The sequence below is a fragment of the Rosa rugosa genome, chromosome 2 (genome assembly GCF_958449725.1).
Source record: "Rosa rugosa chromosome 2, drRosRugo1.1, whole genome shotgun sequence".
Taxonomy (NCBI): Eukaryota; Viridiplantae; Streptophyta; class Magnoliopsida; order Rosales; family Rosaceae; genus Rosa; species Rosa rugosa.
The window spans coordinates 61,250,677-61,276,946 of NC_084821.1; the positions used below are offsets into that span (position 1 = coordinate 61,250,677).

Sequence of the window (26,270 nt, forward strand, 5' to 3'; positions counted from 1 at the left end):
AATTTCGAAATTCAAAAATTCAAAAAAGAGAATATTATCTGTTTTAGGAGCATGGCATGCAGCAGCCTACAACCCAATATGACATGAAGGATCGATGTTACTAGTACAGTAATACGTTACGATTGATCAAGTTCTCTTGGTTTGAGAAGCGTCCAGATATATCCACAAGTGTTGGGTTCTTTCAGTGATTTTGTTTCAATCATTCTTAAGTATTTAGTATCGCTAATTAGTATAGCATTTTTTTTTTTTTTGATATAAAGAGTTCATAGCATTAATATGACCCTGAATCATGGGTTAGAATAGTACAAAGGACTACTCTGTATACACATTGATAGCGCAGAGTAGTCTATGCTAGCAAAAACACCTCGCCTCGTAGGCAATCTATTCTACCTGACTCCAAACGCCGAGCACGCAATTGTGGTACGTTGAAACCAAGTACTTCTACAGAGGCTCCTAAAGGAGCTTCAACGAGCATAGACAAGACAAACCCGATCGAGCTAAAAATGATCGAGATTTGTCACCTAACTAACGACTCAAGAAGTAAAAAGTCTAGACCGAGCCGAAGCCCACTAAAACAATCCCCTATAGAACAAGGGGTTTATTGACAAATAAAAAACAAGCAAAACTAATTAAGAGCAGCAGCCCAAAAGCCTAAGAGAGGCCCAGCCCAGACGCAAACCAAAATTTGGCCCAGCCCAGCCCAACCCTGCTTCGCTGCGCAGCATCATCAGACCCTGCGACCGTCGCCGCCGTCTCACAGATCGGATCACCATCAGAGCCAGATGAACCTCGACACCATCTCCAGAGGGCTTGCCGCAACAATCCTCCCAAAAACCGCATCCCGATCCACCGCCTCCGTGGTACCAAACACAGCCGCCGCCGTCTGGTAACCACCCTACGCCAACACACAGCCGCTGCCGTATGGTGAGACCATCCCACGCCGCCTAGCGCCGACCCATGAAACCGATCATGACCATACCGCCTCAAGCGTTGCAATGAGACTAGACCACAGACTGATCACCACCATTGATACGCCTCCAAGCAAAGCCATCTCAAGCCCGAAGACAAGCCAAAACACCACCCGTCCGGCAGCAGCTCTATAGCATCACCGCAACCAAGGTCGACACCGACGCTGAGCCGCCGCCGGACGAGCGACACTAGAAAAAGAGGAGGAGACCTGGACGGCTATGGGAGAGAGAGAAAGCTAGGGCTAATTAGTATAGCATTGCTAGTGAGGATTAGGTAAATCTGCATCCCAAGGCATGTGATTAAGCATGCTAATATAAACCTCAGGATGCAGATTACCCGATCCTTACCCAATAATATCAGTACTGATCAAAGCGTAATCGATCTCCTCAGTAGTAAATAAAACCCAAAAGATTTCCTACAGATACAATAGAACAAAAAGCATGAATGACTATCTATAATAATTAAGTATAGCTTGCATTGTGTAGGTACAAGTTTTGATCAACTTGGTGTGTTGGCATTCCATACAAAACGAGAAAGTATTTTTGAGGTTTAATGGGTTTAATATCTTTTATTCATTTAAAGATATTTTTCTGTGTGCTAAATTGTATTATTGATTTCCTAAGTATTTTAGGATTTGGTGTCCTTAATTGTTTATATTTTGTTAACACAAAAAGATTTGTTTTTCCTTGTAGAAGGAGGATTAGGGTAAATAGCTGTTTTTGGTTGTTTTGTTTTGAGACGGCAGCTATTCCAAAAAGTGTGGAAAAACATACGGCATAGGAAGAGAACTTGGAACGCAAGAAGAGTTTGAGGCGTCTTGCATGTTTGCTATTGAGTCTTCACAAGAGTCAAAACACTTGGTCCATGTTTAAGTGTTCTTGATCATTGTTTCATATGCATAACTTCTCTTGAGATCAGTAGAGGAGCTGTGAAGAAAGGAGAGCGATATTTGGTGATCGTTCAAGTGAAGAAAGAGTTCAAGACGGAAGACAAACTTGGTATTAGTTTTCATCTAATCATTGTAGCCGAGCTAGTGCTATTCAAGTTTGTAAAGAACATATCCTTAATCATAAATTAATTCTTATTTTGGGTTCTCAAGAGTAAAAGCCCCGCAGTGTTTTTAATCTCATATTTGAGGTTTTCACTGCGTAACCAAAATAGTGTTCTGTTTGTTAATTTTGGTTTCTGCTGCCCAGTAAGAATTGATCCATAGCTTGCAATCCCCATTTTCCAGAAAACACATTATGTCCTTGTATTTTCACATTGCCAATATGAGGATGAGGAAATCTGCATCCCAAGGGCTAGACGTACGCAACAGATATATGACAGCTGCCCTACACCTCAGGATGCAGTTCACCTAATCCTTAAGCAATACGAATACTACGAAAAGCACTAACTAAGATCGATCAAGTGAAATAGTGAAATATATTAAGAAACGCTTGCATATATTGTTAAGGAAATTAGAATCCTTCCCGTCAAGGCTCACAGAGTAGACTGATAGAAAAGTAACAAACCACAAGACAAGCAACAAGAGAACACCGAGATTTAACGAGGTTCAGCATAAATCTATGCCTACGTCCTCCCGAGAGATATCCGTTCTTCACTATGAGAATAATTACAGTACAAGATACATTGAGCTAAATCACCATAACCCAAACCCATAACCCTTGTACACCCACACTCATAGAATTTCCCAAGAACTCACTCTCACCCAAGAGCTGTATTCACTCTTGACATCTCAGCTCCCTTACCCAAGAGATATACACTCTCTTGTTGATGATCACATGCACCGACCATGCCTTGGTTTACTACCCATGCCCTCTATATATAGGCACCCCAATTATAATCCAATTGGTAGTAGGAAAACCAAACCTTCTTGTACAGGAGAAAGATCCTATTCCTTATAGGAATAAACTTTGACATCAACCATGTCCAATTAGGAAGACTAACCAAGTCCAACTAGGACTCGCCTTTCCTAATTAATTCTCATCACATCCTAACATATATTTGATAAATAATTAGATGATTTGTAGCTAGCTAGGTCTGAGGAAAATCTGCATGGTGGTAGTTAGTATATATAATATATGGTTCTTAAAGTTTTATTTTTTTTGGTCGAATATGGTTCTTAAAGTTAAATACTAAAGTGGAATATATATACATCGGTACCATGAATATAATGATTATAATCAAAGCAGAAGAGAGATGTCTTGTGCATGTTGGCATCGCCACGGATGCTTATCGATACTAGTATGATCACTTTTAGCCTTTAAGAACTGATCGATAAGATCTTCGACATTTTTTCGAACTGTTCTAATTAAGCCCCAAGGGATCAGAATGAAAGCATCAATTTCTTTCTATTTCGATATCATTTTCATGGTCCTAGAGAGAAGGCAACTAACTAATTAATAAGATTGGAATACATTCTGGTTCATTATTACTTGTGGAAATAAAAGTTTTTGATATCGGTATTGTTTTCGTGGTTCTGTAGCTGTGCACGGTCTAAAAGTTGCATCACAGAAACTGCATACATACATACATACATACATACATACATATAAGGGCTCCCTCACTAAGTGCCTAAATCCATAGTTCCATTCATTGATTCATATGACTGATCAGAAAGAGTTTTAATGTGTTGGAGAGGAAAGATCCCACATTGGAAAAGTGACAAATAAAATATAAGTGGGTGGCTCTTACCCAATTGTACCGAGGCATTTTGTGATTAAAACCCAACACCTAACAGGTGGTTAAGTTTGGACAATATCGGTACAATGGTGGGTCACGGGTCACGCTTGTTGCTGTTTAACATGGTATCAAAGCGGGTCCTTCTCCAATTGCGTCTCCACGTAAGCACGTATCATGAGCCCAAATTGGGGTTCCTCGTATTGCCATCGAAATATTCCGATTGGATATCGAAATATTCGGATTGGATTGAGTTAGATTGCACGTGAGGGGGTGTGTTGGAGAGGAAAGATCTCACATTGGAAAAGTGACAAATAAAATATAACTTATAAGTGGGTGGCTCTTATCCAATTGTACCGAGACCTTTTATGATTAAAACCCAACACCTAACAGGTGGTTAAGTTTGGACAATATCGGTACAATGGTGGGTCACGGGTCACGCTTGTTGCTGTTTAACATAATGAAGGTTCCTAGTTTAAGTTACTTGCTCCGAGAGGCAGTATATGACAATGTATAAAACAAGGTACGTACTTATATGACAATGTATCAAACAATGGAAAATTAATAATGGGGTTATGCTTTGCTTGGTTATATATGACCATGTAACCTGCATGTATAACTTGTACGTAGACCACAATATTCATTACATCAGAATGGATAAGTTGATTGGCCAATGTTATTACATTGAAATATCAGATCATAGCTGAATTTCAATACATCTGGATCTAGAGCATACCTCCCTTTACAACTCTATCTCTTATTTTCTATTATGAATAATATTTTCAAACAAAAAATATCAGCATGTAACCATAAATTCTTTCACACATTATGCAAAAATTCTTTGAAGTACAAATAAAAACAGTCGGCCAATGAATATATAATGGTAATCTAATGCAAAATCATTTCTTATTAACTGATCTTAGGTAAATAAACATCCTTGAAAGATAACTTCAGTTCAAAAGCTGCAAGACACAAGGAGAAAGCTTGCAAAACCGAGGTCCTAATTCAAGTACAGGGAGTACATATATATAGAGGCCCGTTCTAGAGGACATCCGGCCTTAAATTCCAAATTCGAGTATTTTTACTAGTTTCCGTATCATGCAACCTAATTCAACAATTTCAACCGTTAATTCTTGAGAGTTTATGGAAGAATTGTGTCTAAAAAGAATATATATATTTATTCATATAGTTGATCTATAAGTATCTTGCATGCATGGATGGTATCGGTTTGCTTCTTGTTCAAGGATTTGTAATTCTCCAATTGTATTGGTCTATGCATCATTAATCCCCTCATCCAACAAAACAATATATTAAATCATCTCTGAGCTGGAGAGTACAAGGTGATTGAAAGTTTATTCACATGAATGACTTCTTCAGATTTTGATTTTAAAAAAGGTGATATGGGGAAAAATTATTTTATTTGTTAAATTTTTATTGGAAATTCGGAGCAGGTTTGGAGGTCTAATTCCCAGTGGATCCATTCCTCGATATTTTTTATAGGAAAATAGGGTGGAGATGAAAGTGGAAAATAGCCCCGCAGATGGAGATGGTATTGTTATATCTATCCTGCCCGCCCCATTACCATCATCCCTACCGGATACATCTAAACGTGGAAGCCTTTCCTTTTCAGGCTAATCATCTTTGAAAGTGATCGAGAGCCACAGAATCCCACATCATGATCACATACGTATATATTATATTCTTCCCACAACTTAATGACACCTATGTATACACAATTAAAGACATGTTTTTGTAATCTTTCCTATTCTTTGATTCCAAGCATTACTATACACGTATGCATAGGACAACAATTTGGAGAGAGGATCTTTTATAAATAAAATACTTTATGATATAGCAGGATCGATCTTGTATTGTTCGTACGTAGTTGGAAAGCCAGAAAACAACGACGTCTTCTAGAAACAAATGTTGTCCCAAGCAATATTGTTCCTAGTTCCTGCCATTTATCAATCATTGGTTACAAATGCATAGAACAAAATCTTCGTCGATGCAGCCCCTTAACAACTTATCGATCAATTATCACTGTCCACACTTGGGAGAATCTATCGTTTAGGTTTAAGAACCTATATAAATACAGACTACTAACATGCAGTTAGCCTCAGATCTACCTTCTAATATATATATATTCATTAATTAGCTTAGTATGAAGTATATACACTGATATTGGGTAAGGATCGGATAATCTGCATCCTGAGGTTTAGATCAATTACTATGTGTTGTTTCTAGACCTCGGGTTGCAGATTACCTGGTGCTTACTGCAATGCAAGACCTGCCAGTATTAGCTAGTAAACCAGTTAAATCACTTGAGCTAAACTAGATACACATTGGCTTTGCTTAAATTATTTCATCTGTTGGAAATCTATGGCTTTACTAGCTAGCTTACCTAGGTAGAAATTCATCTAGATGAAGCATATATATTTTCACTTTTTCAGACATTAGAAGTCATTACTCATTAGTTTGTGGTGGGTAAAAATGCAAATTGCAACGTTAGGTACTAAATCCTTTGTGGCAAACACTTTAAATGATTGTCGGAATATTTTTTGCAGGTACACGCTCTTATCGAGCTCACTTGATGCTCCAGTCTGAGTCAATAATTGCAGACATTATCAAAACTAACATGACCTATGGATATAGGTCAAATTTCTGTTCCCTAATTGAATCCAATGCGTCTGTCTATCATGTTTACGTCAGTTTCGTATATATCGATATACTAGCACAGTACTATCATATGCCAATATTTTTTTCTTTTGTACATTACTCCTCTCCCTCAAAAAAAAAAAAAAAAAAAAAAACAACAGAGAGAGAGAGGTAGCTTTTCTCTAAGAATAAAACTGCTCTGAACGCTCAAGTGTGATGTGTAAACCACCAAAAGTTACCCTTGAACGTGCAAAAATGAACTCCCCACTTCTTTTTTCCCCCCACAATAACCAGCATATGCCAACCGTTTGAACTCGAATCACAATTTAAATATCAAAGTCACCTTCAAACAGCAACACAAAAACTTCTCCATGGCTTCCATTTCTGCAACTTTCGTCATCCTACTATTCACGATTTCATTCTCAGTTTCTGCAACTCTATCTGCATCAGTTATAGATGACCTTAAACGTTTAAAACCACCTCAAGATTTCAACTCCACAATCATGAAAAACTGTCTTCAGAACCCATCTCTCAGATACTGCAGTACTTCTTCTCCAATGGACCTTGATGAGATTTTCAAATCCACCATTGTTGCAAGCCATCTCTGCAACGAGTCCAAGAACTCGAACTGCATCGAGTCATTCCCTAAAGTAGATCTTCGAAGCCGCCCAAACATTGCACCACTCTACTTGTCATTCACCTTCTTTTGGAAGTATTGCCCTTTAAGCATCTTATCTATTGACCTGTCCAATGCCTCTTTGAAGAGCAATTTTCCCATTGATGTCCTTCACTGCACCCAAATCCAATCTCTTGATATGAGCCATAATGAACTGTATGGTGATGTGCCAATAGAGAACTTCTCTGCCCTCACAAATCTCACAGTTCTGAATCTGTCATATAATCACTTCTCAGAGAGTAAAATCTCTGATACGTTGTTCTTCAAAAAGTTTAACTCTTCCAGTTTTCTTCATTCGGGTCTCATTCCAGATCACCAAAAGTTCAGAATCAAGGCTATCGTCTTGTTGATTGGTTTTCCTATCTTTGTGATTCTGAAGGTGTGTTGCTTGTGGTGGCTCTGTTTTCGCAGGCCTGATTTCCTCCCAAGAATGTTTCGAAGAAAGCACAGGTTTACACCAGCAATACTCAAGGCAGCAACCAACGGATTTTCAAGACACAATTTGATGGGGAAGAGCGCATCAGTTGATATTTACAAAGGAACTCTGAGAGATGGTACTGATGTCAGGATTGAGGTTTACAGTAGCGAAAGCCACCCGCAAGTGATTGAAGAATGCAAGGTTCTTGTTCAGCTATGCCATAAGAACCTGGCTAATTTACTCGGTTGGTGTGATAACCGAAAGTTGAGGGCCATTGTTACTGAATGGATGGAAGGAGAGAACCTAGAGAGCTGGCTTTTGGGATCAAGTTTTACACCATGGAACTACAGGTTGAGAATATTGATGGGGATTGTGGAAGGCATGTGTTATCTACAGGAGCAGTGGCCTGAAGTTGGGTATGATCTGAGGACAAGTAGTATCATGTTGTGTAACTACAGTCTGGACCCAAAGATTTCAAGGTTTAAAGTTGGAAATCAAAGCAGTAGCAGTAGAAGTAAGTCACTATGAATCTACATCATATCTATCTGTTTGTTTTTACCCTACTTCTAATATGAACATCTAAACTTTGGCTTTTCAGGGATGTACAAGTTTGGAGTATTCCTGCTAGAAATGATGGTAAACAGGAGGCCACAAGAAGAGTTTGAGAGGGGCGAGGCTGGTTTTATAGAGTATATCAGAATGCATTATCCTGGAAACTTAGAGCAACTAATAGACCCGAAAATGGAATTGACTCAAAACACTGTCGACCAAGCTAAACAGGCAATATCCCTGGGGCTAATGTGCACAGAAGTATCTAGCAACCGGCAACCAAGCTTAGAACAGGTGTTTGATATTGTGAGTAGAGCCTACCAGTCATGCAGAGTTTTAGCATCTCATCATAATCATTATCACAGAAGATTTCATGCAGAAAGAGGAAAAGGACACAGGCGTGTGCAATCAAGATGATCTTTCAAAGAAAGAGGTGTCCATAACTTACTAACTGTACAGTTTAGGTGTTTTTTTGTTTTTGGTTTTCAATAGTTAATAGGAAGTTTTTACTACTGTTTATTTGATATATATGTATGCTAACTTATTACAGAGTGCACTAGTTATAACCACTTATCCAACTTCATTTACTATCTATACCTGCTATACAGCAACTTATTCTCTAGCAAATCAAGACAATAAGAAATCAAGAATATATAGCAGACAGATTTTGTGAGCTTGAAGACAAAGGCTTTCAATGTCTCACAAGATATTATTTTATGCTTTGCCACGGATACAAGACCACATAAGGGAGGACATATAATCGCATCACTACTAGTACGTTATATACAATAAAAAAGAAACAATGTACATCATCAAGCACATAAAGTACAGAATTTGTAGCTGAATACAATCTGGTTCTTACATACTTAAGGTAGCACATGCAGGTGCAAAAAATAATGGCATGTTACAATATCTGGCAAGGAAATTATAATCATTAGCAAGTCAAAGAGGAAACTCCTCACTTGATGATTGCTGGTATATTGGCTTGCACCTTAGATCTAGTCTGATGGACCTTCTTAGGTAATTCGGTGGTTAATGCATACATTTTCACTGCAAACAATTCCTGAGGCCATCCCTTTTGATCCTGTACAAAGCCAAAACCAGCATTATGAAAGAAGTAAACTTCGACACTAAAAACACGGTGAAATTCATCTAAGAAGACAATAATTTAACCAAGAATCTTTAGTTTAATGAAAAAGAGGCTTTGATTTTAACCTTTATTTTGTAAAGATGAAGTCCACACTGACGGAAGAGCTCCTTAAAGTACGAATCAGACCTCGTGATGCTCCGATCTTCTTTGTCTAACACGAATCCTCCTACAATTGAGTCATCGACACAATTAATCCTAAAATTTTGACCCTCACTCCCGAAAAATAATGCAGACAAATACACTTTTCATGGTATGGTAAACTTAGCAGTACTGGAAACAGGTGAAAAGAAACTTTAACACAACCAAAAAGACAGGGAGTGAAATATAAAGCACAGTACCGGTTCTAGCGATATTTTCCTTAAGGACAAATAAACCACCTGGTTTTAATCCAACCTAAAAATAATAGATTTGTTAGTACCAGGAAATCATAATAAATTGACAATACATTTACACATACAAACTGACAAGAATAGCATGCTAGGATTTTATTAATGATTAACAATAGAAACATATTATGGAAAAGAAATTGATAGTTAGCAGACAAAATGAAAACAATAATAGCAGTATTCCTGCAATCAAAGCGCCTCAATTACATATTGACAATAAATAGATGACTGCCCAAAGTTTCAGGCATTTGATACCCAAAAAGTGACATTATTGAGGACATGGCAATGGAATACTGGTTTTCCTTTTTTGGATTGCAGGTGGACAGGGAACAAAAATACTCTGAATTGAATACTAACTCAGGGCATAATGTCAGAAATTATGGATCCACAAGAAAGTCAAGTACATGTAATTACGGAAACATAAGTTGAGTTCGGTTGAGTTACTTGCTTGAGCCTGAGAAGAAGCCAGAAGTATACCAGTTTTTCCATTCCTTTTTATTTTTGGTCTAATACCAGTTTTTCCCATAGTTCAAGGGAAAAGTTTTACGTTAAAATTCTGTGCACAACAATTTTTGAATAAGAATAAACCAGGTCTACACAAAATATAAACTGTTACATTATGAATGAAGGACTTCAGTCAACTGGAAAAGAAATCAAACTTCTTCTTTGTAGAACTTGGAAGTCTGGAATTAGAAATTTAGAGGATCTTTTCGCTATAACCCTTGAGGTAAATTTCTACGTCAAGGAGCAACTTACAATTAGTCACTTGTCCAGCATTCAACAGAAGATTTTCATAGCATCTACTATAATGCCCAAGTTAAGGTATATTAGCAACATTGAAACATGGTAAGAGGTTGCAAAATTTCATAGATTTGTCAATCTAAATGGAAGATCATAGACACCAAGCCTCAAGTTTTCACTGTCAACAGTCTAACACTTGATTACGAAGCAAACTTCACAATTCCAGCAGATACCTTCTTCAACCCAACATTCACATTAAGATTCATGAAAAACAGCTCTACCTTTGCTCTTGTAAAGAATGACACAAAGTCATCATCTGTGAGATGCCCAATACACCACTGAACCCATATAATATCATATCTTCCTGCTTCTGGTGTGAATTCCTAAAAAGTTAAGGCAAGAAAATGTTCATGAAGTTTACAAAAGAATCAGCAAGAACAAGAGCTGGATATTCAGAGGAAGCAAAGGCACACCAAATTTCCAGTGGTTCAAAAAGCTAGATGACCAACTGAATCATGTGGCAGGTGTTGTCTCAATAACTCATTAGTCAGTACATTACCTGAAGAGGCACGCAGAAAAAATTAGTGGCTTTGTGCATATCAGAGACCATCTGATTTTCAGGAGCCAAACTCTCCCGAGCAGTTTCTAAAAAATGTGACACAGGCTCCAGAAGATCAACCTGGGGTTTCAAGAAAATGAAGAAATAAACAATCAAAGAGAGTAACACAAGATCAGTCTAACACCCCCGAAAAACCATGTACAGCGATCAAATCAATTCCTCGGAAACTGAATACTGAAATATGGCAAGAGAGAGAGGTTCCACACACAAACTGAACTCACCTCATTGAAGTATCTTATGAGAAGATTTTTTGTGATCCTCCCAATGCCAGAACCACAATCTGTCAAAAGTTCAACATTCATTAAAAATTTTGCATTGCCAACAAAACCCCACATTTAGCTAGCAACCCTTCTCATATTTCTATGTTCAAGCTTAACAGCTAAAACCCCAAAGCATTACTGACACTAAATGAGCATATTCAATCCAAACTCAACTTGTTCCTGCACAGTTCATTAGACACTTCTGAACAAAACCAACACACACAACCACAAAGAAAGAGAGAGCTTTGCATACCAAGAGCAACAAGGTGGCGTTGGCCATTAGCAGCATTGGGCAAAACCTCAGATATAATCCCATTAAGAAAAGCTTCACTATCCCTTATGTCAGTCTCACTCACATGCCCAAATCCACCCAACACTCCATCATTCGAAGCCTCCACACCCTTTTCAAACAAAACCAAAATCAAACACTTCTCCCAATGCCCACCACAAAATGACCAACAAAACAAAGCACTTACAAATAAAGCACTTCATAATAAAGCACTTACTTCCCAGTAGCCAACGCCTTCACGGTACCAATCCGTCTTCTTGCTCTCATCTCCGACCTGCTCCCTCCACATCTCCTCGGCGGTCTTGAATTCCCGGCCATCGGAGTCCAACCCACCTTTCTGCATCGAAATCCTAGCTGGGTTTTTCTGGGTTTTGTTAAAGGTGAAGTCTTTGGCCCCAAAAAAGGTGAAGCCTTTTGTTAATAGTAGCTCTGAGTATAAAAGCATGAAAACCCTAATTTTTTTTTTTAGGACGAGGACGACGACCTCATTTATAGTCCACGTGGCGTGTTGGGTAAATATTAGGGTGTAGCTGAGCAAGAAAAAAGAGAAAAGCTTTGAGCTTTGAGAAGCTATGGAAGGAGGGACTACCCGGTTAGCTAAGCTTTTACAGGGTTGTATAGACAAGAAGGCCCAATTGGGCGGGAAGGTTATTCATGGGTTTATATTACGTAATAAAGGCTTGTACTTTGATACGTTTCTATCTAATAGACTCATTGAGTTGTACTCAAAGTGTGGTCATTTGGGTTATGCCCACCATGTGTTTGATAAAATGCCTAAGCCAGATGTGTACTCGTGGAATGCTGTGTTGGGTTGTTATTGTAAAGCTGGGAGGTTGGGGGAGGCTGAAGAGTTGTTTCTGAAAATGCCTGAGAGGAATGTTGTGTCTTGGAACACTCTGATTAGTACTTTGGCCCGAAATGGTCAGGAGGAAAAGGCGGTGGGTGTTTATGAGGCGATGGTTTCAGAGGGGTTGGTGCCGACGCATTTTACGTTGGCGAGTGTGTTCAGTGCGTGTGGAGGGTTGTTGGATGTGGAGAAGGGGAGGAAATGTCATGGGGTTGTGGCGAAAATTGGCCTTGAGGAGAATGTGTATGTGGGGAATGCTTTGCTGTGCATGTATGCTAAGTGTGGAGTTATGAGGGATGCAATGCAGGTTTTCGGTGACATGGCTGAGCCGAATGAGGTTACTTTTACGGCTATGATGGGGGGGTTGAAGCAGACGGACAGAGTCGCGGAGGCCTTGGAAATGTTTAGGCTGATGTGTAGGAAAGGGGTGCGTGTTGATTCTGTTTCGTTGTCGAGTATGTTGGGTGTTTGTGCTAAAGGGTGTGGCGAGTCTGGTGTTTATGATTATAGTGATGGAATTCAGAGTAATGTGAATGGGCAACAAATACATGCCCTTACTGTTAAACTTGGATTTGAGGGAGATCTTCACTTGAACAATTCATTGCTTGATATGTATGCAAAGAGTGCGGACATGAAGAGTGCTGAGAAGGTTTTTGCTAGTATACCTGAAGTTAGTGCTGTTTCTTGGAATGTCATGATAACTGGGTATGGCCTAATATTTCAGAGTCAGAAAGCTATAGAATATCTACGAAGAATGCAATATTGGGGCTTTGAACCTGATGAGGTCACATATATCAATTTGCTTGCAGCATGTGTCAAGTCTGGTGATATAAAAAGTGGCCGTCAAATGTTTGATAACATTTCATGCCCAAATGTGATTTCATGGAATGCAATACTCTCTGGCTATTTCCAGAATGAAGACCACACGGAAGTAATCAAGCTTTTCAGGGAAATGCAGTTTCAGGGTGTGCAACCTGATCGAACTACTTTGGCAATTGCTCTCAGCTCTAGTGCAGCAATGGGGATTCTGGAGGCTGGAGAAGAGATCCATGCTGCCTCACACAAGGCTGCCTTTGATACAGATATATATGTTGCAAGCGCACTTATTGGCATGTATTCAAAGTGTGGTAAGACAGAAATGGCAAAGCATATATTTCATAATATGCAAGAGTTAGATGTTGTTTGTTGGAACTCTATGATAGCAGGTCTTTCACTAAATTCTCAAGATGAGGAAGCTTTCACTTACTTTAAGCAGATGAGGCAACATGAGATGCTTCCCACCCAATTCTCTTATGCTACTATACTGAGTTGCTGTGCAAAGCTTGCTTCTTCATTTCAAGGGAAACAGGTTCATGCTCAGATAACAAAAGATGGATATGTGAGCGATGTTTTTGTTGGGAGTGCTCTCATTGGTATGTATTGCAAATGTGGTGATGTAGATGGGGCCCGGAATTTTTTTGATATGATGTCAAGCAAAAGTACGGTTACTTGGAATGAAATGATACATGGGTATGCACAGAATGGACGTGGAGATGAGGCTGTTCTTCTTTATTGGGACATGATTGCCTCAGCTGAGAGACCTGATGCCATTACTTTTGTTGCCGTTTTGACTGCTTGCAGCCATTCTGGATTGGTCGATGCAGGCATTGAAATATTTAATTCAATGGGGCACAAACATGGAGTGGAGCCAGTTCTGGATCATTACACTTGCATTATTGATTCTCTTGGCCGTGCTGGTCGTTTCCAAGAAGCAGAAGTCTTACTAGATGAGATGCCATATAAAGATGATCCAGTTATATGGGAGGTTTTGCTTAGTTCTTGTAGGGTTCATGCTAATGTGAGCTTAGCGAAAAGAGCAGCTGACGAACTCATCCACTTGGACCCACATAATTCAGCTCCATATGTGCTTTTGGCCAATATTTATTCTTCTTTAGGAAGATGGGACGAGGCAAGAGCTATGAGAGATCTAATGAGTAACAAACAAGTTGTCAAGGATCCAGGTTATAGCCGGATTGAGTACGAGAAGGGAATGCGATCCAGTATGGTGGGATGATAACTTCATGCTGATTGATGATAAAGTTGAGCAAGTAATATAAATTCTTGGTGCAATGCCTAGAGTCTAAACATTGCTACAGAGACAGGCCTTGGTACTTCTTCACAACACAGGGGAAGCTGGTAACTTGGTATCAAGTGGAACACTCTCGAGAGGTAATAACCACTTAGCAGAGCTTGCTACATCACCTTCTGGGTGGAAGTGTTGACGGGATTGATTTTCTCTCCTTAGTAAGCTTAGCAACTATAAAACAGAAAGTGCATCAAGCCTTAGCATCTCTATAATGAATCTGTTTAGTACAGTTCTCAAGAACCTGACCAGCCCTGTGCAGTTTGTATGACTGACAGGCAGGGCTGTGGAGGCTACTGGCTGCATACAAATTCCGAAGTGAAGGGATGGAGTAATTGTGAAGGTTTTCATCTCACAGGCATAATACCTTTGCAGTTTGCAAGATCTTTTGTTGCTGGCTGCAGATGTTACCAGTTCTAATTACTTTTGCATGATCATCACATTGATTAACTGAATCATAGAATATTGATGATCTGCATTCATCTTGGCTTTAACAGGTGAACTACCTTTCTCTCCTTCCGTCCCCCGCTTTCTCTCTCTAAAACAACTACATGCAAGTCATTAAGCACCGGTGTGTTATGGTGTATTTACAGGTCTACGTCGCAGCGTCCACTGTCCTCTCTGTGTAGCATCCTCATCCAAATGGAGAACACTACCAGCATTCCTGACAAGATCACTGGCACAATATATTTCAAGATGGATCTACCATTGATGCTTCAAATGTACTACTTTTTTGCCGCAAAGGAAAGCAGAGCTACTAAACTGAACAGGATAGATGATAGATTAATCTCAAGACTAAAGGATTAGCTTGAAATGTATTAGTAGCTAGCCATAGTGAATAGAGATTTGACACACATGCATAGTTCTTGAATCTTGCCTAGTCTTGTAGCCTTTAAGACAGGTGACTTCTCTTTGATTTTTTGGTTATCTAGATCTTAGGTTCTCATCTCTAGCTACGCGCTTCACTTTCATCAGTTACTCAGTTTTAAGCCTTCTTTAAATTCTTGTTCCACAGCCTTGCCTGCATCAAGTGCTTTAAGGACTTGTTCAGTTAATGCCTTAATGGCTTCTCAATCTTTTGGAGAGAGGTCAGTGGCTTTGATATGAACATGTACAAAGTATAAAAAGCTCTGGATTCTGGAGCTGTTTTAACCAAATTTAAGCTTCAGAGTATCAACAGAATAGAGAAAGAATGAGACTCAATAAGTGCTAGCTTTATCAGTAAAGTAAATCAAAAGTTGCACATTTAAGAGGCAATTGAAGGCTTGCACCCTATTCACTCAATGAAACTTGTTTATTATTTCCTGTTTAGAAGTAACCCCACGTTCACCAAGGAATTTCCTGACCATCCCAGGCAAAGAACTTTCCATTATCATTCCTTTTTGCATTGTGGATGATGCTCAGGAGCTTCTGTACTGAGAACTCTGTTGTGAAAAGCTTGCCTTCTGGAACATTTTTCTGAAATGGCTTGGAGAGATCTGTGTCCACTGTACCTGGGTGCAATAAAATGCAAACGATCGGATCCTTCCTCCGTGCCAATTCAACTGATATATTCTTTGTCACTGCAATATTTGACAAAAACTTATTATAAAGTCGAAAGATATGTATTTAAGTTTAAAGGGATACTATTGGGTGGTACTAGTCAGAATGACTAGATTGCTCGATAGAAGTGGTGAAGGGAGACAGTTGATGTTAAGACGCACCGAGGAAAAGATCATACATTGATTAAGTGCAGTTTTCGAAGCTCGATAAGAATGCCAACCGCCAAGACGGTTATCCCCTATGGATCCAACTCTAGCACTCACATTGGCCACAACTGCAACATCCCTTTCAGTTCCCAGTCCACCACCGACCTTTAGGAGAGGCCACATATGCTTGAATAGATAATAGATAGCAATGATTAGCCAACTAGGGATATGCACTCACATCAAAAGAACTTGAAAAAAAAAAACAAAAATAAGAATTGAAAGGTCCTAGTATCATTTTTGGGGTTTGGTTAGGAAAACCTATGCCATATAAGTTGGGCAAAACTATATGGATGCACTTTTAGATTGATACTCCATACTGGGAGGCTTATATTAGAAAACCTACAGGAATTCGCTTCTAAAAAGAATCTATAATTCACACTGTATATCCACTTTATGGACCTACCATTCTCCCCACCTAAAAATGATGAAAGTGAGCCAGGATTCAAAAACTGAAACGTATAGTGGGCATACCTTGATCACTAAAATGGGGCCTACAGCATTAACCTCATACGCAAGCAGCAAAGATGACTTCTCTACTTTGCTCAGTGTGGTTTCTGTACTGGAAATAAAAGAATACAAATGACTGTCTGGATTTTACTACATTTGATAAACTTCTGAGTAAAATATTTGATTTGTAGACTATATGTGACAGTAAATTATATGTTGGTGCATGAAACACACTAATCTTTAACTCTTTACAAGCAATAATCCATATGCATACCAGGTTGCAATACATTAGGTATTGAAAGAATCCCAGATGCATTGATGAGAAGGTTTAACGAGCCATATCTTTCTCTGATAGACTTTGCAGATTCCTGAAATCCAAAGAAAACTTATTAGAGAGTAATTTAAATAGTCCCATTTACAGACAAGAAGTCTATTATCAAGTTCAATTGATGAGCATCTTCATTCCAAGAAGATAAAGGAAGGAGAAGATTTTCTTTTAATTTCTTTGTTACGGGTTCGCAAGCAACCCCCAAAAGTGGAAACAAGAAGATTGATTATGATAATATGAACCCGTTGCTGACTATAAGGCAATCAAAATTACCTAATGTGACCAAAAAAACGAAACGGTGAGTGCAACTGAGGTTACTTTTCTTTCAGTAAGGAGCTAGAGAAGAAATGAACTTTCAGAGATCAAGAAAAGGAACCTGTATGGTGCTTTCATTCGTCACATCTAATTGTAGAACAGTAAGGCGTTCAGCGAATTTACTTTGCAGATGGAGAAGACCTGTTGCCCCATTAGGATTACGGCAACTAGCAATAACATGACCTTTTTCCATCTCCAACAACTGTTTAACCTATAAAAGACAAAGACAGAAAAATATCAGAATTTTAAGGAACATTTCACAGTAATGTGGCAGATAAATGTCACAGGCATAGCAAGGGAAATCTTGCTTCCCTCTCGAAAGACCAAAAATGTATATTACAGAAAACAAAATGGTTTCCTTTCTCGAGCTATTTGAGTAGCAGAAAGATAACAGGTGAGCATATACTCATGACATTTCAGTTGGTCTTTAAGTTAAATGGTTAATACTCACAACAGTAGAAAGCTATACCGACACAGACACAAACATTATATATGTTTTCAATCCAAGGATATCTTGAATTCTTAAAATTCTAGTGGTAAGCAAAAGGGTAAATTTCAGACTACACTGACAAGATCCGAAGGCCTGAATTAAGATAATGCCTACTAAAATTCTCATTACTCTGAATTCTGTTATGGAACAAAAGGCAAACTATTGAACAATGACAATTAAAAATTTACTAGAAAAAGCATTTTAGAGATTATGTTAGTGAACAGGAATATATGCCTATAAAACACGAAAGGTATGCTGAGGTCTGAACTGATATTGATATAATATGACTATCTCCTCTATAGAACGATACCATCTTTTAAGTGTTGGATTGCCAATTACATGGAAATTCTGCAGAGTACTGTAGGCTCGCCAGTCGCCAAAGGTGAAACAAAACCAGCAAGTCAGCTGACTGAGCTAAATTACCATGTCAAAAATCCAAAACAAAAAACAAAACATGACTACATATCGGAGCTTCCGACAGTCAACTCTATCCGTCTGATAGCCATACAAAAACAATTAAGAAGCTTTCAAATTTTCAATTGGCATTGAACTGATATGGAAAATTTCCTTATCTAAACCTTCAACTCATATAATGTAGGAAATGCCAAAAAGAAAAAAAAAGAGATATATATGTAGGAAAACTACCTATGTAACTGAAGGACATAATTAAGGACACTTTGGATTCCACTAGACATTACAAAGATCACATTTTGTAAAATTGTACAGAATTTCCAACATCCAAACCCTCCACTGTGGCCAATTCAAAGCACTGCTAGCAGTACACTATCCACTTGGAAAAGCCAAGTGATAACAGCTCATCAAAAAGCAACCTTCTTTATTAATTCTGGCAATATCTAAAGCAAAATCTCCATGAAACAGATCAACCCATTTGGCAAATCAGCAATACAAACTCAAAAAATAAAAAACAAAGAATAAGAAAGCTCACGAATTCAAGGCCAATTCCTCTGGAAGCTCCCTGAACCATGGAAACCCCACCTTCCCATTTGACCTCAGAGGAAGAAAGTGAGGCCCTTTGGGCCATTAATCCATTCCGGCCGAGATGTCTCATCGCCATGAATGAGCATTGTCGGTTCAGAAACAAATGCGTCAATTTGTACATTCTTGAATGGTTCGCCAAACCCAAATGACCAATCGTTGTGTTTCTTTCTTGTGTTCTAGTTCTGTTAAGAACAGAGTGCTTTACTCAACGACCACCTAACAGCTCACTGCAACGTAAACACTTCATATGTGGCTGATAATCTCCCACCTCTGAACTTCTTTTCTTCTGAACTTTCCTAATTCCTACCAAGAAGAGGCTGATTGATTGGGCCAGCTGTAAGAATGCTAACTGGTAAGAATTGGGCTGCATAGTTGTTTATTTGAGTACCCTACCCTAAACCCTATAAAAAGTGACATGATAACATGTACTAGGGTTGTTATCCAATATTGATGCGGGTTGGCCGGAACCGACCAATGAACAAACCTAGACGGTTTTCCGATTCCAGATCCACAACTGACATCCAGAGTCTGATTGACCAAGATGGGAATTAGTTGAAGTACATTGTGAGTTCAAAGCTGTTATAATTAATCGACAGAAATGAAAATCTACGACATCTAAATCATAAATAATGATGATAAACTCAATAAAGATTTGTTTCGTTTCTTTGAGGATAAGTAGGGTCCTATGATTGCATTTTCTTTCCATAGTTGTGAGTTAAATCCTCAAGTGGGTCTATCATCATACCCTCTTAGAGTTCTTTAAGGAATAAGCATGATGAGCTTTTAGTGCCTCTATCTCAAGCAACCAAAACTCCTAGTTTGCCTTATAATTTATTTAATCATTTATTTCTTAAAAAATTTAGACCGTTGATTATATTCAATTTCTTCAATTTTATGTGCCAAATGCGAGAAAAAACTAATAATAATACTTGATTCAAGTATTACAAAGCATCCATATTTTTTTGAAAGAGAGCAAAGAAATGTGAACATTGTACATAGTTTTACTAATTTGGTTATGAGAGATTATATTTTATCATGGGAAATTTTAAATTCTTCAACGAATTATTTGTTATTGCGATTAGGACTTAACCAAACATTTATGAAAACATCGAATGGTGATCTATCATGTAAATATGATTGAGTTCAGGATTTTCCAGATTGAAAAGCTCTCAAAGTGCATTCAAGAGTTACCAAACATTTCGATCAAGAGGAGGAAGATGGTCATGAAACTTTATGTATGCCCCATCAATTACAACTCCAATTCTTTCTTTTCAAAATCATGATCACAGTCACTCCCATTTACCCAATTGCATCCAATTTTATTCCTTCACATACATAATGCCACTTAACCCATCAATCAAGACTGTGAAACCATTCAAGTTCAAGAACTTTTTTTTTTTTTTTTTTGATGACAAAGTTCAAGAACTTTTTGGACTGTTGTTCTTTTCTATTAAAGTTGATGGATTTGACGGAACTTGGTGTCACTATTTCTCAATAAGTTGGGTGAATAAGGTTTGCTTCCATTACCAAATACCAATGGGGACACAATTAATGCTTTTAGATGCATGCAAGGGCAAATCATGACATGTGTTAAAACTTCAAAAAGAAAAAAAGAAAAAAAAACAAAGCATGCTTATATTAAGATAAGATAATGTTATAGGAAACTTAAGCATAACATTATATCGCAATTTGTATGCAATGTACACTGCATTTGGATAGGTTTGTTGTTTTCATTGAAAAATCCATTCATTCTCAATCCCCATTTGGATAGTCATTGCCTACTTAAGGGAAGAAAACAAAAATGAAATGCTTAAATATAAGATCAAAGGATATTACAACCCTATTGAGGTCTTCCTATGCCTAAATAATAGAATTATATTTCGTACTATATTTTCCAATTCAATGTGATATATTTAAATTTCAAATTAGTGGTGGAACAAAGCCATACAATGCAATGGTTTAAAGTAAAGATTGACCCATATGGAGGAGCCACATTTTCTCGATATCATGTAATCATCATTATAATTTAAAATAAATCCTAAAATAATTGCGTTACAAAAATAAGAAGTATAAACACAATAAGAAGATTGATTGAATAGTCTTAACAAAAGCAACCCTTCACTTTTTCAACAAGATGATCATTATATACGTGGCTTTTATCTTCAATACACCACATGTTGAACATCCGACTACAAAATAACATACTTATAATCCAATTCTAGTTGCAACCCGCTAAACAAAATTCTAACAATACGATCGGAATACCAATTTGGTTGGTAAATATCAAGCATTCAAGGCACGACACCCTAGTTCACTTCTTTTCTTCTTATTTTTTCCGGTAATCAAGCCTAGCTAGTTTATATCAAACTCAAAAAAGAAAAGGAAAGCTCTTGTGAAAACTTGGTATAACTTAGATATCACCTTCAGACCGAAAAAAAAAAAAAACTTAGATATCACCTGCTTCTTTCTTCGTTTGATTTAGAGACTACCTGCCGACCTATTCTTTGACCCAAAAAAAAAAAGACAAAAAAAGAAGAAGAAGATTGTACTGTACTACCTGCCTATATATAATACTTTCGTTACTATTCTAAAATCACTGGCACACAAGCAGTCGGGATAACTATTAACTCTTTTTATTTTTATTTTTTAACGTGCATGCTTGATGCCAACAAGACCGGAAGTACTAGGGTAGTTAAATCACTATTTGACATGCAAAATGATAAATTTCTAAGCTCGATCTGCTGGACCTTATGCAATATATAAAAGTGCCCTATTTATTTTATGCATGATCGATATGATAAGACTCACCCATAGTAATTTGTAGCTTTCTGAAAAATACATAAACAATCTATTCAAAAAGTAATACACTTTTGAGTAAATATCCAAAAGTAAGCACAACTGCACAACTACTTGGATCGATGGATAATACACGAAAAAAGTAAGGAAAAGTGGAAAACAAAGCATACGTTTTATTTTCTTTTTAAAAACCATCTCAAATTACACATCAGACTAGACTGATAAGATAGGTCAAGCTTTTCATGCAGTAATTCTTTCTTTCCTAGATTCTTTTGTCATCTTTCATTGTTTTCTTCTTTATTTTCTGGCTTTTGTCCTCCAAATCTCACCAGCAAAGCAAAGCAGTCAAGAGGGTTTTACTTAAAAAGCTTTCTTTATTTTTTTTTTTTAAACACCCACCCACATGACCAAAGGTTGCGGTTGAATTATTTTTCCCACTTTGAGAGATGAAGCCCAAGTCCCATCTTCTTCTCATCAATCTCATCCTCTCACTATTGAGAGTACTGAGCTCTACCTGTCAATGTCTCTGACGGATGATACTTGTTTTTACTGTAGAAACCTCTGTTCCTAAGCTTTCTGTCCCATCCACTAAAAATTCCAAAAGGAATGTGGGACTCTTAGGTCTGCTCCCAATCAACCAGCACTCTCTCTCTTCTTTACGTGATCTCGCATTCTCGCTTCCCTAATCCCTGACTAATTCTGGTAAATAACTAGAAAGTAATAAAAAGGTAAATATAAAATTCAACAATAATATTAAAGTAACTACATTTTTAAACCACATTAGTAAATTACATTATATATCAAATAATGTGTCGCATAATAATTGATGTAACAATTCATTTGTCGTAACAAATTTATCTAATGTGGTTTATCTCGCCTTACTCAATACACACCAGAAGATCCATATCAAAACATTACCACAAAAACTAACTTAAAAAAAGCGTGGTCTTAACTCTTGTTTTAGTCGGGGGAATGTTAAGTTGTTTCCAGGGTTGCTCTTGTTATAAACGCCTCTTGGCTTCATGACCAAATGAAGGATTGTTGTTGGGGGTGTTGGTGTTTTGATCTCCAGACCAATCAAAGAGATTGAATGGATCCAAGGCAGCCTTGTTTCCCCCCTTTTGCTGTTCATCTGATGTGAAACACTGTGAGAACAAGAGGTTTAGTGGGTCAGCTTCAATTTCTCCTAAATCAGCGAAGAAATCCTCTGATTGGTTGTTGGACTGTTCAGGCATTGATGGTCTGTAAGGAAAACCTTGATCATGATTACTGAACTGGTGATGATCACTATCATGCTGATGATGGGGATCATGATGATCAAGCTCCAATTGCAGCTTCTCAATGTCCTCAAACTCTTCTTTAACTGTTGAACTACTTCCAACAGTTGCATTAACTGGAGACAGTACATGATTATTCTCGTTCATGCTGTCAGCTGCAGCCTTTTGTTCTTCCTTTGCTGGGCTATCTGGCTTTTGGTGATGAGCAGTATTAGGAGAGGTCTTTGAACCGGCACCGGCTTTTGATGGCTGGGATCGGGTTGAGCCGGCGAGAGCATTTCTCTGGGTTGGCCAGGGATGGTTGTGCTCGGAAGTGTAGGTGATGACCAACATGTTTGGATCAGTCCGGCTACGCTCTACTTGTTTCCTTGCTGAGCAACCCTTTGAGCTGCTGCATCTATAGTAACCTCTGCACATATTTGTTAATTAATCAGCTCAAAAATCAAAACCCTTATTGTCTTTTCTTTCATCATATCCCACTTGTAACAGTTTAATAAATGAATTGAGTTTCAGAAATGCTAGGGCTAACTATTTTTGTGTATTAAATGATGTAGCATGCAAATCACTAATTATCTAAGTTACACCATCGGTCATTCTATTCAAATATTGCTATAACAGTAACGATTTTGGAAGAGAAAAAGATCTAAGTTATGAACTAGGAATGGTCAACTCCAAATCTTATGTCACCATGTATTTTGTTTAATACATGTAATCATTTGAATAAAATAATACACATGGATAATATGTATGAGATATGCATACGAAATCAGTTTTTAAATTTCTACAAAATCCCATTAATTTGAAGTAAATACTATACCCGTACTAATTTTGATAAAAATAACATCATTAATTGCACCTATATTAACTGATTTGTATCAATATTGCATTCAATGCTGAAAGTATAATATATGATTAAGAAAAAGGGACACAACATGCACTTCCATGGTTGTCAGTGAAATATGCAAATGGCAGCCTTAGCCTTAGTTCTAGGAACTTTCTGTATATCATCGAAAATGACGATGACAAGAGCGTAGTAAGTAAGAGACTGACTGAAACTAACCTTGGATAAGGTGAACCTTTGATGGGTTTCTGACCGTACTTTCTCCATGCCCACAGATCAGATGGAACTACTTCTCCAGTTGGCCTACTGTTTGCTGCTGCTGGCGCTGGAATACATACCACCTTCTTCGCCTGGCTCTTCCTGCTCATATAATATAATCATTACTATTCATTACTTGATTAATTAATGATGATTATTAGCGTGCTTATGGTTCGAACTAATTAACTCGATATTAGATTAGTGGAGGGAAGGAAATGTCTTGATTCCTCACCACTTTCTGTTACAAATGAAATATTTGGATTGGTACGTTGCTTGGTTCAGTATATTCATGAAAACAGCCATGTTTCGATGATCAGGTGGCTTTGGAAAGAAAAGATAAAGGATGAAAGCTAAGTGTGTGATTGCTATTGTGACACAAACAATGCCCCCCCTTACCTTTTGCAACTCGCAAAGATATACGTACATCATGTGTTTTGGGTAGTACTAATGTTGACAGTACTTAACAATGAACCTCACCTGAAAAACAATCCCAGCTATGCTAGCTTAGACCTCTTCAAGAATCAAGAAGACCCTACAATCAACCTATGGGAGATGATAACAACTCAAAAGATCTATACTTTATGAGAGTCTATAACAAACCCTATTCTTAGATTGAACCAAAACCCAAGTTGCAGAAAAGGTCCGTAAGGTTGCTAATCTATGCTAACTATAGCTACTAATCTTGGGTTAATTAATAAGTATGAATAATTAAGTCCTATAGTTGTTAACAAGGGTTTAATTAATTCATGGAATCATGCATCGATCAAGAAATATTAAATGTTCTCTCTCTATTTCTTAAATCTCTACTCTCTCTTTACCTTCGCTTGATACCCGGATTCCGTGGAGATGAGATCTGCACCCCAACTCCGGTGTTCTCGAGCAAGCAACCTTTTGAGCTGTTTGCATTAATCATGTCGCTTCCAACCATAACACCACCAGGCACCGCCTTGATTCCTCCTCCTCCTCCTCCTCCTCCCCCCCTCGGTGACCCCAACACCGCCACCGAATCACACCCCGCCACGTCGCCGCCTAGCTTCCCGGGGGAGATCTGAAGCATGCGAGAGAATATGTTGTTGCAAGGCCTCTTAGTAACCTCACCTTGATGATGGTGACCAGGCACATGAGCACCAAACGGCGCAGCACGAGCTTCCATATCTACACTGATGTTCATTTCTGGAGTCGAATTTGGGCTGCTGAAAAAGCCGCCGATGGAAGTGGACGACAGCTCGTGAAGAAGTGGATCGCGTATGTACGATGAAAACGGATCGCCGAAATTGTCCCTTGCGTCTTCTACTTCTTCCATGGCCATTGATGTCGAGAATTTCATAGAATAGTTATCATCGGATGAAAACTGCCAGCTGTCGGAATTCATTGTTTCGGAATGATAAGCCGATGATGAGGATGATCCTGTAGCAGCACCAGCTCGAAGTATGTCAGTTAAATCGCCTTGATAATTCTCCATCCCAATTGGCATAGACAAGCTGCACATGGTACTACTAACTAGTATAGGAGATCAGCAAGAATAACTGTCATTTGAATCAACCCTAGCTGACGTAGAACAGCATATACACTATTAATTTTGGGTTTTGGGTTGAGTCTGATCAGTCACTCTGATTCAGCAGAGATGGATAGGTAGCTGTGGAGCTGAAGAAAAGAGAGAGCGCAAAGGAAACGAGTTTTGGAGGTGATCGATGATGATGATGTTGTGGATTGTTATATGGTTATGTGCTTCTCAAAAACAAACAAAGTCATGAAAAAGAGAATGGTTTTGAAGAAAGAAAAGAGATCAGAGAGAGGTGGAGATCGGGAGCTGACTTTTCATACAAAACAGCTCTTCTCCATACGCAACAAAAAGAGAGAGAAAGAAGAGAGAAGAGAGGCTGAGATTTAATTAATGTCTGAAATTTGCCGAATTGCTAATAAACTATTTGTCATCGAGCTACAGTTGTTTTTTATTTTTATCTCTCTTCACTGTCAAAAAATTTGTATAGAAAGACCTTTATAATACAAAGTCATTTCTAGCTCTTTTTTTTTTTTCTTTTCTTTTTTGTTGGGCAAACAAGTGATAGGAAAGTAAAGAGGCGGCAAGTAGCCGCATTTCTCGGAGAAACGTTTAGAAAATGAGCGAGGCCACAAGGGTACCATTCCTCGTTTCTTTTTCAAAGCTTGCCACATTCAATGTTCATATATTATTTACCAGAACGTTTGGAATGAGGAATCAATATCAGGCCAACCAAATAAAAGGAAAAAAAATATCTGTGTTGTCTAAGATATAAATATCTGTGTTGTCTAAGATATATGAGGTGAAAATGAGTCCGAACTAAATCTATCTTATTAAAAAATGACTTCACAACGCAGTTATGATTAATTACTATACGTCTGTCTCTACCCAACTTGTATAACCGTGA

The 26,270-nt window shown here is 38.1% G+C and overlaps 5 protein-coding genes across 5 annotated transcripts; 2 read left to right on the forward strand and 3 right to left on the reverse strand.

Annotated features, from left to right (window-relative positions):
- Positions 1–6,447: 6,447 nt before the first annotated feature.
- On the forward strand, positions 6,448–8,519 carry LOC133728094 (probable LRR receptor-like serine/threonine-protein kinase At2g23950). Its single transcript, XM_062155502.1, has 2 exons — positions 6,448–7,914; positions 7,999–8,519. The coding sequence occupies exons 1-2, from the start codon at positions 6,678–6,680 to the stop codon at positions 8,364–8,366; spliced, it is 1,605 nt and encodes a 534-aa protein (XP_062011486.1). The 5' UTR covers positions 6,448–6,677; the 3' UTR covers positions 8,367–8,519.
- A 173-nt stretch (positions 8,520–8,692) lies between these two features.
- Positions 8,693–11,964, reverse strand: LOC133729056 (alpha N-terminal protein methyltransferase 1). The gene is made up of 8 exons (XM_062156534.1): positions 11,612–11,964; positions 11,359–11,506; positions 11,067–11,125; positions 10,786–10,905; positions 10,508–10,609; positions 9,438–9,492; positions 9,165–9,265; positions 8,693–9,033 (listed from the first exon to the last, which is right to left on the reverse strand). The coding sequence occupies exons 1-8, from the start codon at positions 11,837–11,839 to the stop codon at positions 8,908–8,910; spliced, it is 939 nt and encodes a 312-aa protein (XP_062012518.1). The 5' UTR covers positions 11,840–11,964; the 3' UTR covers positions 8,693–8,907.
- On the forward strand, positions 11,964–15,311 carry LOC133729055 (pentatricopeptide repeat-containing protein At4g20770). The gene is made up of 2 exons (XM_062156533.1): positions 11,964–14,860; positions 14,957–15,311. Exon 1 carries the CDS (start codon positions 11,967–11,969, stop codon positions 14,292–14,294), a length of 2,328 nt encoding a protein of 775 aa, XP_062012517.1. The 5' UTR covers positions 11,964–11,966; the 3' UTR covers positions 14,295–14,860; positions 14,957–15,311.
- A 171-nt stretch (positions 15,312–15,482) lies between these two features.
- LOC133729057 (uncharacterized) lies at positions 15,483–19,004 on the reverse strand. The gene is made up of 6 exons (XM_062156535.1): positions 18,638–19,004; positions 17,263–17,412; positions 16,833–16,926; positions 16,583–16,665; positions 16,084–16,237; positions 15,483–15,925 (listed from the first exon to the last, which is right to left on the reverse strand). The coding sequence occupies exons 1-6, from the start codon at positions 18,809–18,811 to the stop codon at positions 15,690–15,692; spliced, it is 891 nt and encodes a 296-aa protein (XP_062012519.1). The 5' UTR covers positions 18,812–19,004; the 3' UTR covers positions 15,483–15,689.
- A 3,235-nt stretch (positions 19,005–22,239) lies between these two features.
- Positions 22,240–25,737, reverse strand: LOC133732735 (probable WRKY transcription factor 14). The gene is made up of 3 exons (XM_062160321.1): positions 24,681–25,737; positions 23,824–23,964; positions 22,240–23,172 (listed from the first exon to the last, which is right to left on the reverse strand). Exons 1-3 carry the CDS (start codon positions 25,349–25,351, stop codon positions 22,488–22,490), a joined length of 1,497 nt encoding a protein of 498 aa, XP_062016305.1. The 5' UTR covers positions 25,352–25,737; the 3' UTR covers positions 22,240–22,487.
- Positions 25,738–26,270: the final 533 nt, after the last annotated feature.

What these genes read in the sequence shown, in the direction of transcription:
- LOC133728094 (XM_062155502.1), top strand. Translation starts at nt 6,678, where the DNA reads ATGGCTTCCATTTCTGCAACTTTCGTCATCCTACTATTCACGATTTCA. An exon ending in TCAAAGCAGTAGCAGTAGAA is followed by an intron (nt 7,915 to 7,998) that starts GTAAGTCACTAT and finishes TTGGCTTTTCAG; the next exon opens with GGATGTACAAGTTTGGAGTA.
- LOC133729056 (XM_062156534.1), bottom strand. Translation starts at nt 11,839, where the DNA reads ATGCTTTTATACTCAGAGCTACTATTAACAAAAGGCTTCACCTTTTTT. An exon ending in GGAAAATATCGCTAGAACCG is followed by an intron (nt 9,266 to 9,437) that starts GTACTGTGCTTT and finishes ACTCAATTGTAG; the next exon opens with GAGGATTCGTGTTAGACAAA. An exon ending in TTCATCTTTACAAAATAAAG is followed by an intron (nt 9,034 to 9,164) that starts GTTAAAATCAAA and finishes GGCTTTGTACAG; the next exon opens with GATCAAAAGGGATGGCCTCA.
- LOC133729055 (XM_062156533.1), top strand. Translation starts at nt 11,967, where the DNA reads ATGGAAGGAGGGACTACCCGGTTAGCTAAGCTTTTACAGGGTTGTATA.
- LOC133729057 (XM_062156535.1), bottom strand. Translation starts at nt 18,811, where the DNA reads ATGTACAAATTGACGCATTTGTTTCTGAACCGACAATGCTCATTCATG. An exon ending in GCCCCATTTTAGTGATCAAG is followed by an intron (nt 16,238 to 16,582) that starts GTATGCCCACTA and finishes TATCTATTCAAG; the next exon opens with CATATGTGGCCTCTCCTAAA. An exon ending in GAAAACTGCACTTAATCAAT is followed by an intron (nt 15,926 to 16,083) that starts GTATGATCTTTT and finishes CAAATATTGCAG; the next exon opens with TGACAAAGAATATATCAGTT.
- LOC133732735 (XM_062160321.1), bottom strand. Translation starts at nt 25,351, where the DNA reads ATGTGCAGCTTGTCTATGCCAATTGGGATGGAGAATTATCAAGGCGAT. An exon ending in AATCCGGGTATCAAGCGAAG is followed by an intron (nt 23,965 to 24,680) that starts GTAAAGAGAGAG and finishes TTATATGAGCAG; the next exon opens with GAAGAGCCAGGCGAAGAAGG. An exon ending in AAAGGTTCACCTTATCCAAG is followed by an intron (nt 23,173 to 23,823) that starts GTTAGTTTCAGT and finishes AAATATGTGCAG; the next exon opens with AGGTTACTATAGATGCAGCA.